Here is a 16,432-nt window from a genome sequence, read left to right as displayed (position 1 = left end):
AGGGATTCCAACACCCTTAGCTGGCCTTTGAGAGCACTGACTGCACTCATGTGCACACACACAATTAAAAATAAAATAAAATAATAAGAATAAAATCTCAAAAACGTAAAGTGGGGAGGGATTGAGGATGAAATACCACCAGTGATAATAGAAATGCAAATTAAAACCACAGTGAGCTGGGAGTATGTCATAATCTTTTTTTTTTTTTTATTTTAAAGATTTATTTATTTATTATGTTCACAGAAGTGGGTGCCAGATCTCATTATAGATGGTTGTGAGCCACCATGTGGGTGCTGGGAATTGAACTCAGGACCTCTGGAAGAGCAGTTGGTGCTCTTTACTTCTGAGCCATCTCTCCAGCCCCCCCCCTTTTTTAAAAACAGATTTATTTATTATGTATAGTGTTCTGTCTGCACATATCCCTTCAGGCCAGAAGAGGGCACCAGATCTCATTACAGATGCTTGTGAGCCACCATGTGGTTGAGGGGAATTGAACTCAGAACCTTTGGAAGAGCAGTTAATGCTCTTAACTGCTGCGTCATCTCTCCTGCCCCCTCCCCCATACTCTTATTATTGGCACTTGGGAGGCAAAGAGTTCAAGTCCACTTTGATCTACACCTGGTCAGTCAGGACCATACAGTGAGAGTGTCTCAAAACAAAACAACCACAAAAACCCCATAATGAGATATTAGCTTACAGTTATTAGAATGGCTGTTGGTAAAAAGATAAAAGATCATGTTGGTCAGGGTGTGGGGAGAGGGAATTCCTCCACGTGGTTGTGGGGGTGCAAATTGGTGTAGTCATCACAGAAAGCACCATGGAAGTTTCTTGACAAATTAAAAACAGAACCATCATGTGGTACGGTCTTCCATCACTATGTCTGTACAAAGGAGATGAAATCAGCCTCTTGATGAAACATCCACATTTGCATGATCATTGCTGCTCTATTCACAACAGCCAGGAAATGGAAGTTGATATCCACCAACTGAGAAGTGGATAAGAAAGTGTAGTATGGGTATACCATGGAATCCTGTCCTTTGGGATGACCTGGATGGAACAGGAGAGCATTGTATTAAATAAAGTTAAGTCAGGTACCAAAAGACAAATCCTTCATGACCTCATTAATCTGGATTCTAGAGAAAAAAGAAAACAAAACCAATAATGATATAATGAAATCTAAGAGTCTGGGGGGAGTGGGAGGGAAGAGAGGAGGAGAAGGATGGGGTGGCCAGTGGCTACTAAGTTTTAGCAAGATAGAGGAAATAAACTTGGTGATCTGTTGCTCAGTAGGGTGACTGGACAATGATCTTGTGGTCTATGGTTCAAGAAAGACTGGAAGAATTTTGAATGTTTTCACCACAGAAAAATGACTTTGAGCAGGTCCACGCACTTACCCTGAATTAAACATTCCATAGTATGTATGTGAATGAAAACATCTCATAGCACCCAGAAGTATGCATAATTTTTATGTACCAATTAAAACAGATTTAAAGCTAGGGATGTAGCTCAGTGGCAGAGTGCTTGCTTAGAATGTGCAAGGGCCCAGAGGATTTGATTTCTAATATTACAAGAATAAATGAATGAATATATATTTGCATATTGCATTTTTTTAAAGTTTAAGAATTTTTATTGTCGTTTACAGAATAAACATTGACTCACTAAGAGAAAGTGAGAAAGAACTCTGAGCAGCAAGGGAAGAATGCTTTCTTTTTGGTTTGGTTGGTTTTTATTTTTATTTTATTTATATTTATTAGTTAAGACCTTGTCTTGCTTTTTTGTTGTTTTGTTTTGTTTTTTTTTGAGACAGGGTTTCTCCATGTAGTTTTGGTGCCTGTTTCTGGATCTTGGCACTGATAGACCAAGCTGGCCTTGAACTCACAGAGACGGCCTACCTCTGACTCCCGGAGTGCTGGGATTAAAGGCGTGTCCTACCACGCTGGGCAGATCCTTGTACTTGTAATGGAAGGGTTTTTTTTTTTTTTTTTTTTTTTTTTTTTTTTTTTTTAAAAACCAACTGAGCTCTCTCCAGCTCCTGAACTGGGCTGGACTGAATAAAGAATTTATAGGCTCATGCAACAGCCAAGGACAGAAAGAAGATGGCCCTGGGTAAGGTTTGTGCAGAACCCCGGCTCTATTTTTTTCTCTCTCAGATCTTCTTCCCTCTGTGTGTGTTTGTTTGGGTCCTTGGACAATATTGTCATTTGTGGTAACGAAATGTCCATTCATTACCACAAGATAACATGACAGAATTTGCATTGAGGCAAACACCCTGGCCTTTGCCTCTGATTGGCTCAGCTCAGGTCACATACTTGCCCTCTACCCTTGTGGCTGTGTCCACGGGGATGTCACAGGGAGAGGCGAGAAACACTCTTCCACTTTGACCTCCAGATCGAAGTGGGTTCTTCTGGAAGGATGCGAACAGATGTTTATGTGTTAAATGCATGCGTGCACGCATGAAAGCGGAGCCAGAGTTCTACTGGGCGGCAATCTGTCTAGCAGAGAAATCACTGAGTTTAAGACAGAGTGGCAAGGGTAATGTCACAGAGACTCCTGCACGCTGCCAGTTGCCTGGCATCCAGGCTGCATCTGTCACAGTCATCTTTGTGGCACTGTGTGTTCTCTTAGAATAGAGAGTACACCCCTGTTGGCAGCACTGTACTTAGTATACACAGGAGCACTTGTGAGTGGGGAATGGAGTGCAGAGGATGCATGCATGCGTGGGTGGGCTGGCTTGCCCTTTCAAGCGGAAACGCTTTATTTTCCGCTGTATCTTTGTGCCATTCCCCTCCTCCAGTGAAAAGCTTTACCGGACCTGGAGCTGAGAGATGCTTCTGATCTTCATCCTCCCCTCCTTCTTCCTAAAAAGGCTGCCGCCTCCACCACGCTCGCTCGCTCGTTCAGAGGGCTGTTTCCCCTTTGCTCCTGGGTCGGGGGCAGATCCTGCCCTTCCGCAGTCTCTCTGTGATTCATTAAAACCCACAAGAATAGTGAATTGGCACAACAGGGCGTATGGAAAGCAGGTGGAAACTATATTCAAAGAACTTGAAACTAGATCTTATTTAGTTTAAGTTGTTTTGTTTTTTTGTTTTTTTTTCTCCAGAGCTGAGGACTGAACCCAAGACCTTGTGCTTGCTAGGCAAGCGCTCTACCACTGAGCTAAATCCCCAAACCCTAGTTTAAGTTTTATTATGTTATGCACTTAGAGAGTTTGCCTGTGTGTGTGTCTGTGCCCCTTCGGCGTGAGATGCCCTTAGGAGCCAGATCGTTTGAAAGTGAATTTACAAACTGTTGTAATCTGCTCAGTGTGGGTGCTGGAAACTGAATCGGGGTCCTCTACAAGAACAGCAGTGCTCTTAACTTCTGAGCCATCTCTCCATCCCCTATTTGCTTGTTATTTATTTATTTGGTTCTTTGAAATGAGGCTTGCTGTATAGCCATGGCTGACCTGGAACTCACTATGTAGCCCAGGCTACCCTCAAACTTTAGATGATCCTTTCACTTCTGTCTCCTGAGTGCTGGGGTTTGGTATAAAGCTGAGTCTTTGACAGGACTGGACTTGGCCCCTCCCTCTATTTCAGTACGGCCCTTGCGGGTGCCTCATTGTCTATTGACTGCTGCCCCCTTGTGGTGAAAATTTCTCCTTTCCTAGCGGTTCCCCTCACTCCCAGAGTTTTGTTTTCAGAGAGAATGTAAACTTACTGCAGAGGAAAGGACTCCAAGAACAGGAGGTCCCCATGGGAGGGATGCTTTCCTGAGATATTTTGCAGGCTAGGTCCCACAGTTTCCTCTTGGGTCCTCAGTCAGGGTTTTCTGCCCCAGGAGCTGCCTTCTCTTTAGATGATCGTGGGGATGTGTCTTCCCTTCCCTACTCCATTTCAAGTCTTTTCTAGTCCAGACATCAGATCTCAACAGTCCAATGTCAGTGACACCAGGGTAATTGTCCCCTTATAGTTCCTACAACCTGTTTTTGAGACAGGGTATTATGCACCCTTGAATTCCATCTGTAGTTGAGGATGACTTTAGATTATAGGGATATACCATCACGACCAGATTTTGAGTTTATGTGTGAGATCAGTGTATGTGTGTGTGTAGTGTATGCACCTGTGCGTGCACACACACAGATATGTGTAGAGGCCAAAAGAAGACACTGGAGGACATTGAGTCCTGCTCTATGCTCCTACCCCTTACTCTCCAAAGAGACAGGGTCTCTCACTGAACCTGGAACTAGGCTGGTGGCTACCAAGCTCTAGCAATCTTCCTGTTTCTGCAGCCCATACCCTGGTGCTAGGATTAGAGGAGTGCACTTGGCCATGCCTGGATTTACATGGGTTCTGACAGAGTGTACTTGGCCATGCTTGGATTTACATAGGTTCTGAGGATTTGAACTCAGGTTCTCTTCTCAGGCTTATGAAGCATGTGATCTTACCTGCCGAGCCATCTTTCCAGCCTCCTACGCCAAGTTTTATGCAATGCTGGGTATTGAACCCAGGCCTTCCTAAATGTTAGGCAAACACTGTACCAACTGAGCTACAGCCTCCCCCTTCCTGCCACTACGTATAGATGCAAGGAGAATCCTGGAGGCCACCGCATTTACTGGTGTCAGAAAAGTTGGCACTTATGGGAGGGACGGGATTTAAACTCTCACAGATTGGCCGCCCTGGCAGGAGTCATGGCAGCCAGGAAGACCAGCCCAGCTGCATGGAAGTAAAGCTCTCAGACATGCCTGAGAGGTGAGTGTGTGGCTGAATGCCTCAGGCCTTTTTATAGTGGTGCCATATGCTCCATGAGTCATATGAGAGACACCATTTCTTTTACAACCCTTGGCAATCACTGAGTATGTTCCCTGGCAGAGGACGGATCAAAAGACGAACTGGAAAGGAAGCCTTAGTTCTCCAGCTGCTCGTGGGGCAGAGCAGGAGCCTCCCATGTAAACACTTCATCCCAGCACAGCGGAGTTGGTGAAGGATTGGAAGGAGCTTTAACAGGGTTCTGGTTTCATCTCTGCTGCTGGGATAAAAGGTTGTGGCTGAAAGCAACTTAGGGGAGGAAAGGCTATGTTTCCCCTTCCAGCTCACAGTCCAGCACTGAGGGAAGTCAGGACAGGATCTCAGGCAGGACTTTGAAGCTAAAACTAAAGAGGAGCGCTGCTTGTTGGCACACTCACAGAGTCCTGCTTAGCTAGCTTTCATTTAGATTTGTCTTTCTGAATTTGTGGAACCCGAAGGTTTCATTTTGATTTGGAATAGAAGAATTACAGCATGACATGTACAGAAGGTAATAGAGCGCAACTAATTTGCTATGTGGATTATAAGCATAAATGTAGAAAAGGAAACAAATACGAAAGTATTACATTTTAAGTGTAATTCTTTGTATACTACTTTCCGGGGAGTGGGGGGGGACGACAAGAAGTCATCTTGGCACACCGAAAGGCAATTTTGTGTAAATGTGCTTGATTGTATGGCTGAGCGCCATGTGCATGCAGTGTCCTCAGAGGTCAGAAGAGGGCACCCGATCCCCTGGGACTGGAGCTGCAGACCATTTGGAGCCACCATGTGGGTGCTGGGGACCAAACCCGAGTCTTCTGGAAGAGCTTCCAGTGAGTGTTCTTAACACTGAGTCATTTCTCCTTCCCCACCTAGTTTTCTTATACAGTCCAGGACCACCCGACCGGCTTTGGGATGGTGCCTCCCACACTGGGCTGGACTCTCTTACATCAATTAGCGATCAAGACAATCTCCCACAGAGATGCCCACAGGCCAGTCTGAGCTGGGAAATCCCTCAACTAGGATTCCCTTCTCAGATGACTCTTGGCTGAGCTAAGTTGGGAGTTAAAGCTAACCAGGACACTGAGCTAAAGGAATAAAGCCATCGAGCCAGCTGTGAACGGCTCAGGGGCCTCTCAGGCTGCTTTCCAGAGAAGCTGTCCTTCAGCATCAAATGGGGAGCAGCAATCACACCACCCTCAGCTAGTCCTTCACTGATTTTCCTAGCCCTAATGGTCTCTAGTCTCCAGCTAGACTCCAAGGAAGGAGTGGCCATGCCCCCAAACCTCATCGCTTATTCTAACCAAACAATAATTAGGAATGGTGGTGTAAAAGGGAGGCTAGTTTTTCCTTCCAAAATCTCTATCACAAAGACCCTAAAGATGCCTATACTATAAGTGAAATGGTGTGCTTATAGCTGGGCATGGTGGTGTACACCTTTAACTGCAACATTTGGGAGATAGATGAAGGTTCATGGTCATCACATACATAGAGTTCAAGGCTAGCATGGGCTACGAGCGACTCTGTCTCAAAACCAAACCAAACCAAACCAGAAAACAAATATTGGGGCTGCAGATGTAGCTCAGTGATAGGGTACTTGTCCCAGCATATGCTGGGTCCTGGGTTCTATTCCAGCACCAACATAAGCTGTCCAAACACAGCTAAAGTGTAGACTTTGCAATTTCTCTCTAAGCTTTCCCTTAAGTTCTTCTTATAGACTCCCCCAAGTTTTTCCTACCACGGACTTCTGAAATTTCTGTTGTGGAAAGTCAACCCTCCTCCCTCATTCTCCTTAGGAAAGCTGAAAGGTTCTCAAGGTTCTCTTAGGGAATTTGGGGATAGCACACGAAGGTAAATCCAAGAAGCTGACAAGGAGGAAAGCGATCCTCTGTGGAAGGAAGAATTTGGAGAACCCTCACTCCTGACTGCAGCCTCACCCTGCTATCCCTGCTGAACCCACAGAACCTCTGCTGCTCTTGGGTCCCATGACCTCATCTGCACCCAAATGCAGACATGGGTGGGGCTCGGCTCTGACGGGAGGTATGGTCTGGTGTGGTTTCTCTCCTTTTTCTTTACTTATCCAGTTCCTTCAACTGTTTGGGCATTCTGGTCTCTGAGCTGCAGGCTCCCACACACAGAGAACATACGTAGCTGATGCCTCAGGGAGGAAGCCATCTTTGTGGATCAGCGCACTTGTTGGGGTAGGAAGACTTGGTTTGATTTTATTTTAGAAAATACACTAGTTTCTGTGGAGCGCAGGAATTTCTGATAAACTGTTTCCTTTTCCTTCCTTCCTTCCTTCCTTCCTTCCTTCCTTCCTTCTTCCTTCCTTCCTTCCTTCCTTCCTTCCTTCCTTCCTTCCTTCCTTCCTTCTTTCTTTTGTTGAGACAGGGTTTCTCCACGTGGCCCTGGTTGTCCTGGAACTCACTTTTTAGATCAGGCTGACCTTGAACTCAAGGATCTGCTTACCTCTGCCTCCTGAGTGCTAGGATTAAAGGTGTGTGCCACCCCCACCTGACTCCTAAACTGTTTCCTGTTTACTCACTGTGAGTAAGTTCTCAACTCTGACTTCCTAAGTGGTTGTGACACAGCCCCTCCATCCTTTGCTCTTCTTCTGTTATGTGGTGGAGATGAACAGCCCCCCAATTCAGTGTGACTGCTCCCCGACAAGCTTTCGTGTTCTGTGAAGATGCAAACCCTGGCAGGCAGAGAGCACCCCAAGGTGTGGAGTTGGGAATGCACCTGCCATAGAGTCCATGGCCTGGGGGCCAGTAAGAGCTTCTTTGTCTTGCCTAAATTTGTAGATGCTAAGTGAAAACCTGCAAGGATTAAAGGCCCTTTAACTCACCATGGAAAGAGTGGACATTCGGTAACAGTCTGCTCATTTCTAACCTGGTTAACTTTTTTTTTTTTGCCAGAGCTGAGGACCGAACCCAGGGCCTTGTGCTTGCTAGGCAAGCGCTCTACCACTGAGCTAAATCCCCAACCCCTAACCTGGTTAACTTCTAAATGCTTCCAGACTGGAGAACCCTCAGTTTGGTAGAGGCTTATTTGTGTGTGTGTGTGTGTGTGTGTATGTGTGTATGTGTGTGTGTTTGTGTGTGTGTGTGTGTGTGTGTGTACACACACACATACATTCATCAGAGGATGATTTCAGGGAGTTTGCTCCCTCTGCCCATCAAAGGGAGCAAACTCAAGTTGTCAGGCTTGCACGGCCAGCCGCTTTACCTGTTGAGCTACCTCACCAACCCTTATGTGTATTTAAAAGTTGTCTTTTCCACATTTAGCGTGTGTGTGCGCGTGCGTGCGTGCTTGGGTGTGGAGGCCAGAAGATAACCTGTAGGAGATTGTAGCAGGAATCTTAAAGGTACTTATTAATAGAATCAAACCTGGTGCCAGGTATTGGGGTGAATGCTGGGAGATCAGAGAAGCAGAACAAGCCCCAGCTACCTCACCTTGCCAGTTCCTCAGCTGATCCTGTTTCCTCGGACTGGATGCCTCTCAGTCCTCATCCAGAATGAATCTCAGCTGAACTGCTGCTCAAAGCCTAAAAGCTTAACCAGCCAAAATGCTTCTAGTTTCTGGTCTTCACATCTTATACACTTTTCTGCTTTCTACCATCACTCCCTGGGATTAAAGTCGTGAGTCACCATGCTTGGCAGTATCCTTGAACAGATGGATCTCTGCCTCTGGATTGCTAGGATTAAAGGCATGAGCTACCACTGCTTATCCTCATGTTTAATATTGTGGCTGTTCTGTTCTATGACCCTAGATAAGTTTATTAGGGTGCACAATATTTTGGGGAACATAATACCACCACAGGAGATGTCACTTTCCTTCTACCTTGTGGTTTCCAGGGCTCAAATTCAAGCTGTTCAGCTTGGCAGCAGGCACCCTTGTCTACTGATCACCTCATTAGCACCTCCTACGTGTTTTTCTGGCGTGATGTTTACAACTGTGAAAACTGTACTGAGCTCATCCTAAGTCATGGCACACCAGACAAGTTAATGTAACCTGGCCTCTCACTTCTTTCTCTAGCTAGATTTCAAGAAAGGCAGATGGGGCTGGAGAGATGGTTCAGTAGCTAAGAGCACAGATTGCTCTTGAGGGTTTGGTTCCCAGCACACACTTAAGGCAGGTCACAACTCCCGGTAGCTCCAGTTCCAAGGGATCTGATGCCTTCTTCTAGCCTCACCATACAGACGTACAGACATAATACATACATACACACATAAGTAAATGCAATGAAAAGTAACATCCTTTTTCAACAGGGCAAACGATAACGAGGGGGCACATATATGGAACAATATAGGGAGGGACAACCAAATACACCTTAACTCCTTCTGTTGGGCTGCGTGCTGGCTCTTTCCTGAGTATATAAGAGCAACCCCGTGGCTGCATCTGAATGGCTGGCTCAGGGGCATGGCTGAGGACAAGGATAATTAAAAGGAGACAAAGTAGCTGGAGATAGGGTTGAGAATTGTAAAGCCAACTGAAGGCAAAAGCATCTTCTATGAGTTTTATTTTATCCCACACTCAGACTGATTCTCCAAGAACTTTGACAGTATTAAGAATTCAACTTCCGGGGTTGGGGATTTAGCTCAGTGGTAGAGCGCTTGCCTAGCAAGCACAGGCCCTGGGTTTGAGCCTCAGCTCTGGCAAAAAAAAAAAAAAAAGCAACTTCCACAGAAGTTCAAGTTGAAGACCAAGGGGTGAACTCTGGTTGTCAAAGCAACAGAGAAGCCGATAGTACTATCCCATAACATTCATGACACTTGAATTTGGTTACTAAATCATATTTCTCTCCTAACCTTTCACCTAGATCAAACCATGGCCAAAGCTGAATATTTCTTCTGGACTACTCCTGACAATATGACGTGGGATGACTTTGAGAAAAAATTTGGAAATATCAGCGGGATGCCACCCACTGGAGATTATTTCAGCCCTTGTATGAGAGTTCCAATAACCAACAGGCAGGCTTTAGTTGTCTTTTATGTGCTGGTGTCCCTGTTGAGCTTGCTGGGAAACTTGCTGGTGATGATAGTCATCTTGTACAGGCGAAGGAGCTGCTCTGTTACCGATGTCTACGTGCTGAACCTCGCCATGGCCGACCTTCTCTTCTCCTTGACCCTGCCCTTCTGGGCTGTCTCCAAATGGAAAGGCTGGATTTTTGGCACTCCCCTGTGCAAGATAGTCTCACTCGTGAAGGAAGTCAACTTCTTCAGTGGTATCCTGCTACTGGCCTGCATCAGTGTGGACCGATACCTGGCCATCGTCCACGCGACACGCACGCTGACCCGAAGGCGCCACTTGGTTAAGTCCCTCTGTCTAGGCATCTGGGGTCTGTCTTTGATTCTGTCCCTGCCCTTTGCCATTTTCCGCCAGGCATACACACCCTACAGTTCCGCGACAATCTGCTACGAGGTCCTGGGCGAAGTCACTACAAATTTTCGGATCATGTTGCGAGGCCTGTCCCACACATTCGGCTTCCTCCTGCCACTGCTGGTCATGGTGTTCTGCTACGGGTTCACACTGCGCATTGCTTTTTTAAGGCCCGCACGGGGCGGAAGCATCGGGCTGTGCGGGTCATCTTCATTGTTGTGTTGGTCTTCCTGCTCTGCTGGCTGCCCTACAACCTGGTCCTGCTCTCAGACACTCTCTTAGGAGCCGGCTGGATTGAGGACACCTGCCAGCGCCGCAGTGACATTGACCAGGCCCTGTCTGTCACCGAGATCCTGGCCCTTTCTCCACAGTGGCCTCAACCCCGTCATCTATGCCTTCGTTGGCCAAAATTTTCGCCACGCGCTCCTCAAGATCCTTGCTAACTGTGGCCTGGTTCGCAAGGAGTTTATGACACATCGTCATGCTGCCTTTCACACACCTCTCACTGTCTGTTAAACCTCCAAAAATAAACAGAGTAGGGCTGGAGAGATGGCTCAGTGGTTAAGAGCACCGACTGCTCTTCCAGAGGTCCTGAGTTCAATTCCCAGCAACCACATGGTGGCTCACAACCATCAATAATGTGATCTGGTGCCCTCTTCTGGCCTGCAGGGACACATGCAGGCAGACTACTGTATACATAATAAATAAATAAATTTAAAAAATAAAAAATAAACAGAGAGTAATAATCTCTCTCATGCTAATGTGCTGTGTGCGCGCGCGAGTATGTGAGTGTACAGTATGGCTGTGGGCAGATACTGTCTGATACTGTCTGGTTTGGGGAGAGAGGTGACAGGATCAGGAGACATTAGTGACTACTGTCTCTAGGGCCCACACCTACTTTCTGAGGAGGTACTGATAGCCCTCCAAAGACGGCTTTCCATGAGAAAGAATACCACCATTTCTCTTGAACACATCCATCTTTGACTTGTGATCTGGGTGATTATCATCGTCACATCTGTAGCCTAACTCCATTGGAACAAAGAAGGGCAGCTTGCATCTACATTAGCCCTCATGGGCCGGACTTTCTCCCTGGAACACCACCCTGACGCGCAGCTCATCCCAGCAGGCTGTCTAGTAACTCTTTGTCCTGTGATCTGAGCTCATTTTGGGGGATGTTGCAATGCCTGCTGAGGACATCGGTCAGGTGCTGCTGAAGCACTCAGCCACCAGGCAGCCTTGTGATGGAGCGAAGTCTATCTTCCCTGGAGATGTCATGGGTGGATAAAGGGTGTTTGGGAAACTAGGCCTAGTGCGTGAGAATCCCCCTTACCTTGTGACCAGCGTCACGGAGGGGGATGAGTGTGTTAGGTACCAGCTGAGCCAAGGAGGGGGCAAGACTGGCAGCTGTAACTTTTGTCCTCTTGGCTCTTCCGGTTTGACAGGGAACAACAGCAACTTTATAAACCAAATATAGCTGTCAACCAGCTGGACAGGGAGCTATTTTCAATAAAATTTCTGTTCCATGTTTGTCCGCATGAAAGTATTTTGAGTGTGCCACAGAGTCAAAGGTCTGTGTGTGTGGGGGTCTGGTGGTTTCTTCTGTAGAATGGGTTTAGCTCTCCTCACTGACTGTGGGCTAGTGGCTATGTATAACCATTGTCTCCTGGAATGACCTGGCTGCTCCTGCTCCTCCTCCTCCTCCTCCTCCTCCTCCTCCTCCTCCTTCTCCTCCTTCTCCTCCTTCTCCTCCTTCTCCTCCTTCTCCTCCTTCTCCTCCTTCTCCTCCTTCTCCTCCTTCTCCTTCTTCTTCTCCTCCTCCTCCTCCTCCTCCTCCTCCTCCTCCTCCTCCTCCTTCTCCTTCTTCTTCTTCTCCTTCTTCTTTTGGAGCTGAGGATTGAACCCAGGGCCTTGCTCTTGCTAGGCAAGTGCTCTACCACTGAGCTAAAGCCCCAACCCCACTGGCTCGTCTTCTTTAAGTGGTATTAGGTGACTTCCTCACCTCCAAATGATTTCAAGAAATTGTGTTTGGGGCTGGAGTGATGGCGGAGTGGTTAAGAGCACTTGCTGCTCTTGCAGAGGACCCACAGAGTGGCTCACGATCATCTGTGATTTAGGTCCCCGGGGATCCAATGCCCTCTGCTGACTTCTGTGGGCATTGGCTGTGCATGGTAGAAACTGAAACTCCTACTGGTTTAAAGTAAGATGGAGAGGGTACTGGCCTGTGTAGGGGTGGGGAGGGACCAGGATGGCCTGAGGTGGGGCTGCTGTGAAGGCTGAGACTGGGATCAGGGACCAAGTTGGAGTAAGGCTGGGGGCGGGTACAGCTTGGCATAAGGCAAGGTCAGAGGAGAGTAGCTATCAGTAATAGGGAAGAAATGCAGGCATGGGGAGACTGGGATGGGAGAGTAAGACTTAGGGACCTGCTGAGGGTCGGAGGGAAGGAGAGTCCAGCTCAGGGCTTGGACCAGGCCAGGACTGGAGGAAGGCATACGAGCATGCCAGAAATGGGGTGAGTGTCAGGGAAACACCTCATAGGTAGGGTCATCATCCTCTTTGGAATATTATCTCAGGCATACTTCCGAGTCAGGACAGAGGCTCCTTAGAGGTAGGGGAGGAGGAGTCAGGGCCTTGAGCCTGTGGAGATAGGTCTGAGTCAGGGGAGAGGACATTTTAGCTCTGCTTCCCTACAGTACTCAAACTCTATTGTCTATAGCAACAATTCCAGCAAACATGCAGATTCTCTCATGTCAAGAATTATGCTAAAGGATTTGCTATTGGGGACAGCTGCGGCTGGATTAGGGGAGATCTAAGAAGTCCTGCAGGGCCTAAGGAAAGGTGAGAGAGGATGGGACACAGCCTAGGCCAGCAGGCCAAGCCTCAAAGGGCATCGAGTGCTTTGCTAAACTTTACACCATAGCCTGTGTCCGGTCCCGGTTGAGCCTAAAGCTTATGTAATGAAGTCAGGTGGCTTCCTTGAGCTGGCTGTTAGTGAGCTTAGAGACACGCCCTGGGATCCTGTTAGGAGGTGGTAGCAGAAATGGGGAGTATGGGCAAGCTCGTGACAGTGTGGTGGAAAGAGAGGAGAAGTCAGGAGTGCTGCAGGGTAGAGATGCAAAGATTACTCAGCATGACCAGAATTGGAGTTGAGAGTCTGTAGTAAGTCAGCCTGCAACTGTGTGGAGAGAAATACTTCTCACAGAGCAGCCCGAATGCTTATTATAGGGACTTATTATTGTTGTTGTTGTTATTATTATTATTATTGACAACACAGGAAAAACTACATCCTGGATGGAAGGGGAAGCAAGCAAGCAGTTTAACATGAGCCAAGAAAATGCAGTTGGCTGGGAAGTTTCAACCCCGTGTTTCTAGAATGGGGTTGGGTACTTTCCCACGGGACTTTTCAGGGTGGGGGTGGGGTGGGTAAAAAAAAAAAAAAGAGGGGTCAGTTTCATTTTAACCCAAAGATGGCTTCAGCTGAGACAAGATGGAGAAACCGTTTGCCCCGTTACAAGGAGATCTTCGAGGGGAGGACAGTAGGATCCAGCTATCAGTGGAGTAGGAAATGATAGCTGGGGACGGGGATCAGGAAGGATTCTTCAACCTCTAGCCTGGATAACAGTTGGAAGGGGACATGTTATATATGCCAGGTAGGTGGTGCATAAATTTAATCCCAGCATTCAGGAGGCAGAGGCAGGGGCATCTCTGTGAATTCGAGGCCAACAAGGGCTATGTGGAAAGACTCTGGTTTTGTGTGTGTGTGTGTGTGTGTGTGTGTGTGTGTGTGTGTGTGTGTGTGTGTGTATTTAAGGAAAAGGGGCTGGAGAGATGGCTCAGAGGTTAAGAGCACTGGCTGCTCTTCCAGAGATCCTCAATTCAATACCCAGCAACCACGTATATTACAACTATGTATAATGAGATCTGGTGCCCTCTTCTGGTGTGCAGGCATATGTGCAGGCAGAACACTGTATACATAATAAATAAATAAATAAACAATAAATAAATAAATCCATCAAAAAAAGGAAGAAAGGAAGAAAGAAAGAAAGAAAGAAAGAACAATCTGAGTGATCATGTACATGCCTTTAATCCCAGCACTCAGGAGGCACTGTATACATAAAAAATAAACCTTCAAAAAATTCCTTCTAAAAAAGAGAGACAGAGAGACAGAGAGAGACAGAGAGAGAAAGAAAGAAAAGAAAAAAAAAGGGGACATGTTTGTAGGAAGAAGCTGCATTTCAATTAGTTGGGTACAAGCATATATACTAAATTACATGGGGCAAGCTAGCTCTGAAAGCCTGGGAAGGATTTGGCTATGGCTAGCTTGAACTCACATTATTCTTCTCATCAAGGTGGCAGATCATGAAAGTTACCAGAAGGGTAGAAAATAGATAGATAAAAAGAGAATTCCTTCAAAAGAGACTGAATGGGGGGGGGACAACGACACTTGGGGGGCTGGGGAGTTAGGGTTGGAGGGATGGGGGGGGGGGACTGGGACGTGGCTCAATTGGTCTGGTGGTAGCCCCATGTTCAATTCTTAGCACTGTATAAACCAGACATGGTGGGACATATCTGTAATCCCAGCACCTGGGCGGTGGAGGCAGGAGGGTGGGGAGTTCCAAGTTCAGCATCAGCTGCATAGTACTCATCACTACCTGACACTACATTTAGTTTAGTTGTTTGCTGTTAGCACTGTGTATACCTCAGAAAGACCAGGCCCCGGATCTGCTAGGACCACTTCTGCATGCTCAGCATCAGGCAAGTGATGGGTTTGGTAATATACTTCACACACACACACACGTTGACAATATATATATATTTGGAATACTAGATTTTAGATTTATTAGACTAGCTTGCCGGCTATCTCCTGACAGAAATACCAAATCTGGTAGTTGTTCAGTCCATGAGGTGGATGTCTCAGCAGTCCCAATCTGGTGCCGGAGTCCCAGGGAATTCCCAGAGAGCTGCTGGTCTTCACTCTACATGGGAATCCCGAAGAAGTAGGTACTAACACCAGCAAAGGAATGTCTCAGCAGCAGGGTAGATGAACTGGAAGGCACAAAGCCAATTTCCTCTTCCCTGTGCTTTTTTATGTGGGCTGCCATCAGAAGGTGTGACCCAGATTTAGGTCTTCCCACCTCAAAGGATCCAATCAGGAGAATTCCTCAGTTGGTTCCAGATGGGGTCAAGCTGACAACTACGTTTCGCCATGAGAGCTTCTCAGATCAAATTTGTGTATTCTTTCACTCAGTGCTACGTATTTATCCTGATGAAACAATAAGGTGGCCCAAGGATGTAGCTCAGTGAGTAGAGTGTTTGCCTGGGTTTCATGCCCAATACCACAGACACACGGCATGGAGGCACGTGCCCGTTGTCCTGGCACTCAGGAGGATGGCAGCTTTTCTTGCTTCCAAGTCCTGTTGAAGAAGACATGTCTGCTCTTCATGAAGTCTTCATCTTAATAAATGTTCACCTACAGCCTCCTTTGTGGCCGGATAGACCATATGCCGTTTAACTGATCACCATGTGTCAGACCTGAACCTTTAAACGACGGTTTAACTGATCACCATATGTGTCAGACCTGAACCTTTAAACGACGGCATCTGCACTAACTTCAGCTGTCAAAATCGAAGTAAACTGTTGGGACACCCAGTTGGTGCCTGGGGGGACGGAGAATTGGTTGGTATGGGAGGAGACTCCCACATACTTGGTGTTGAAGTGTCAATTGAGAATCACAAAGGAAGAATGCACCATTGTATGGCATCACAGTCACTGCTTCCCCTGGTGGACCTGGGTCACCCCTAATTTTTAGCTGTGGTGAAGAATGCTGCCATTAGCATTTATATATGTCTTTGGGTAACTTTTGAGGAACCCGGGAGATAGCTCAGTTCTTGCAAGTATGAGGATCGGAGTTTGAACCCCAGAACCCACACAGAATGCTGGGTATGGTGGTGGATCTTGGGATCTAGGTCTGGGGCAGCAGAGCAAATCCCTGGAGCCTATGACCAGCCAGTCTAGCACTTGGTAAGCTCCAGGTCAGTGGCAGATCTTGTTTCAAAAGACAAAGTGGGAGCTAACATACACACTGCTGCAGGTAGCTTTCAGGCAAGGAACACCTTGCAGGTGACTTTGCTTCATTTTATTTTGTTTTATTTATTTATTTATTTTTGTTTTTGTTTTGTTTTTTCGAGACAGGGTTTCTCTGTGTAGCTTTGCGCCTTTCCTGGAACTCGCTTTGAAGACCAGGCTGGCCTCGAACTCACAGATATCCGCCTGGCTCTGCCTCCCGAGTG

At 46.9% G+C, this 16,432-nt stretch overlaps 1 protein-coding gene across 1 annotated transcript; it reads left to right on the top strand.

The window, feature by feature from the left end:
• The first annotated feature begins 9,593 nt into the window (after positions 1 to 9,593).
• Positions 9,594 to 10,661, top strand: LOC118575733 (C-X-C chemokine receptor type 1-like). The gene is given in 3 exon segments (XM_036176158.1): positions 9,594 to 10,301; positions 10,304 to 10,504; positions 10,506 to 10,661. Coding segments are annotated over 3 exon segments (1,065 nt in total).
• Positions 10,662 to 16,432: the final 5,771 nt, after the last annotated feature.

This window comes from Onychomys torridus, unplaced genomic scaffold (assembly GCF_903995425.1).
Source record: "Onychomys torridus unplaced genomic scaffold, mOncTor1.1, whole genome shotgun sequence".
Taxonomy (NCBI): Eukaryota; Metazoa; Chordata; class Mammalia; order Rodentia; family Cricetidae; genus Onychomys; species Onychomys torridus.
This window is presented reverse-complemented; position numbering and strand designations above follow the sequence as displayed.